General features: G+C 42.0%; 1 protein-coding gene across 1 annotated transcript in view; it reads right to left on the reverse strand.

Moving 5' to 3' along the window:
* Window positions 1-1427, reverse strand: part of atrnl1a (attractin-like 1a) — a 287103-nt gene that overhangs the window by 233174 nt on the left and 52502 nt on the right. The window contains 1 exon segment of the mRNA XM_032542162.1: window positions 133-220. Within this exon segment, the coding sequence (XP_032398053.1) occupies window positions 133-220 (88 nt within the window).

Here is a 1427-nt window from a genome sequence, read left to right on the forward strand (position 1 = left end):
CCCCCCCCCCCCCGATCATCGAACTAACGGACTGCACACTATGTAAGATAGGCTTTTGTTCTGGGCATATCTTACAACACAGTGTGTTTATTAATGTCAGTAATGCTAGTGTAGCAGCCCCAGCTGTATTACCTGGTGCAGAGCCAACGAGTGGCCGTATCTGTAGAGGGGGCCGCTGCTGACGGGCACCACGTCCCACGTACCGCTCTCCAGGTTGTAGCTGTAGACGGAAACAATGCAAAGAAAAACAGAAGGCTAGACCAAACAGTCCCGGGTGCTCAGGAAGCTGAGTCAGATGTCTGAAGGTGCTCTTTAGGGTCGGGAATTCAATTATTCAAAGTCTAGAAAAAAGGGAATCCAAGGCACTCTTCTTTCAAATTATTTTAAAAGCCTTTATTTAACTGACTATTTCGTAACAGAACATTTAAAAGACATAGGGAGGAGCAACCGACGCATAACGGCACAGACGCCTTCTTCAGGGTGTGTGAAACAGTTTTTTCATGATTGCTGTGACAATTTTTTCAATACTTTCACAACTTTTCTCAACTCTTAACACAGTTAGCACAACATCTGGGGTGGGGGAGGGGCGCGATCACGAAGACTTTTATCATGTGGATGCGCCAAAGACTTTTTTGGGGTCATTATTTAGAGTTCCTGGGGGCGACGGAAACTACGGACTATAGCTTTAATTCTGGAACCAAGCCAACCAGCGACGAGATGAATCGTGAATATGAAACATTTGATTCGGGTCAAAGAAACATTTTGAAAACGGCAAAAGGTACAAGACTGGGAACAGGAGCCATCAGTTAGACTCCAATGGTAGAAGCTCAAGCTAAATGATGGTGGTTTTGCGGGTACATTAAACGTTTCCATGGTAACAGCAAGTTGGAACAATCAGAGATGTCACGGTTACGCTAAGGACTGTAGGAAGTGTAGTGTTTCTCCATAAGATCGCAAATAAATCGTGTTTTTCTCAATACAAGTAGGATTTTTACACAGACCTTCAACTTTTACAGAAACATTCAAACTTTCCTTACACAACCCCGGAGCTCGTGGTCAGTCTGCCTCGGATGGTTAAGACATTATGGCTGATAATCAAAATCCTCGTGGAGAAAAGTTACGGGATTTTTACTTCTGGAACCACCCTGCTCCAATGAGATGTGTAACAGAGGAGGGACCTCAAACCCAAAATGTTGGGAACCACTGTTATAATGATTAGTTTAGTTTAGTACTTTATTTGAACATGTAAAAAAACCACAACATTAAAATAAAAGATTTTTATACATGCATTCATGCATACATACATAATTAAAACGACAGATAAATAAGGTCATGTATTCTTAGCACAGTCTTCCGAAATTGAAAGTCATTCGATTGATAAACAACTTATCAGGTCCGACCCCCTTTCTCTACTTTTATCCTTTAGT

This window comes from Etheostoma spectabile, chromosome 17 (genome assembly GCF_008692095.1).
Source record: "Etheostoma spectabile isolate EspeVRDwgs_2016 chromosome 17, UIUC_Espe_1.0, whole genome shotgun sequence".
NCBI classification, from domain to species: domain Eukaryota; kingdom Metazoa; phylum Chordata; class Actinopteri; order Perciformes; family Percidae; genus Etheostoma; species Etheostoma spectabile.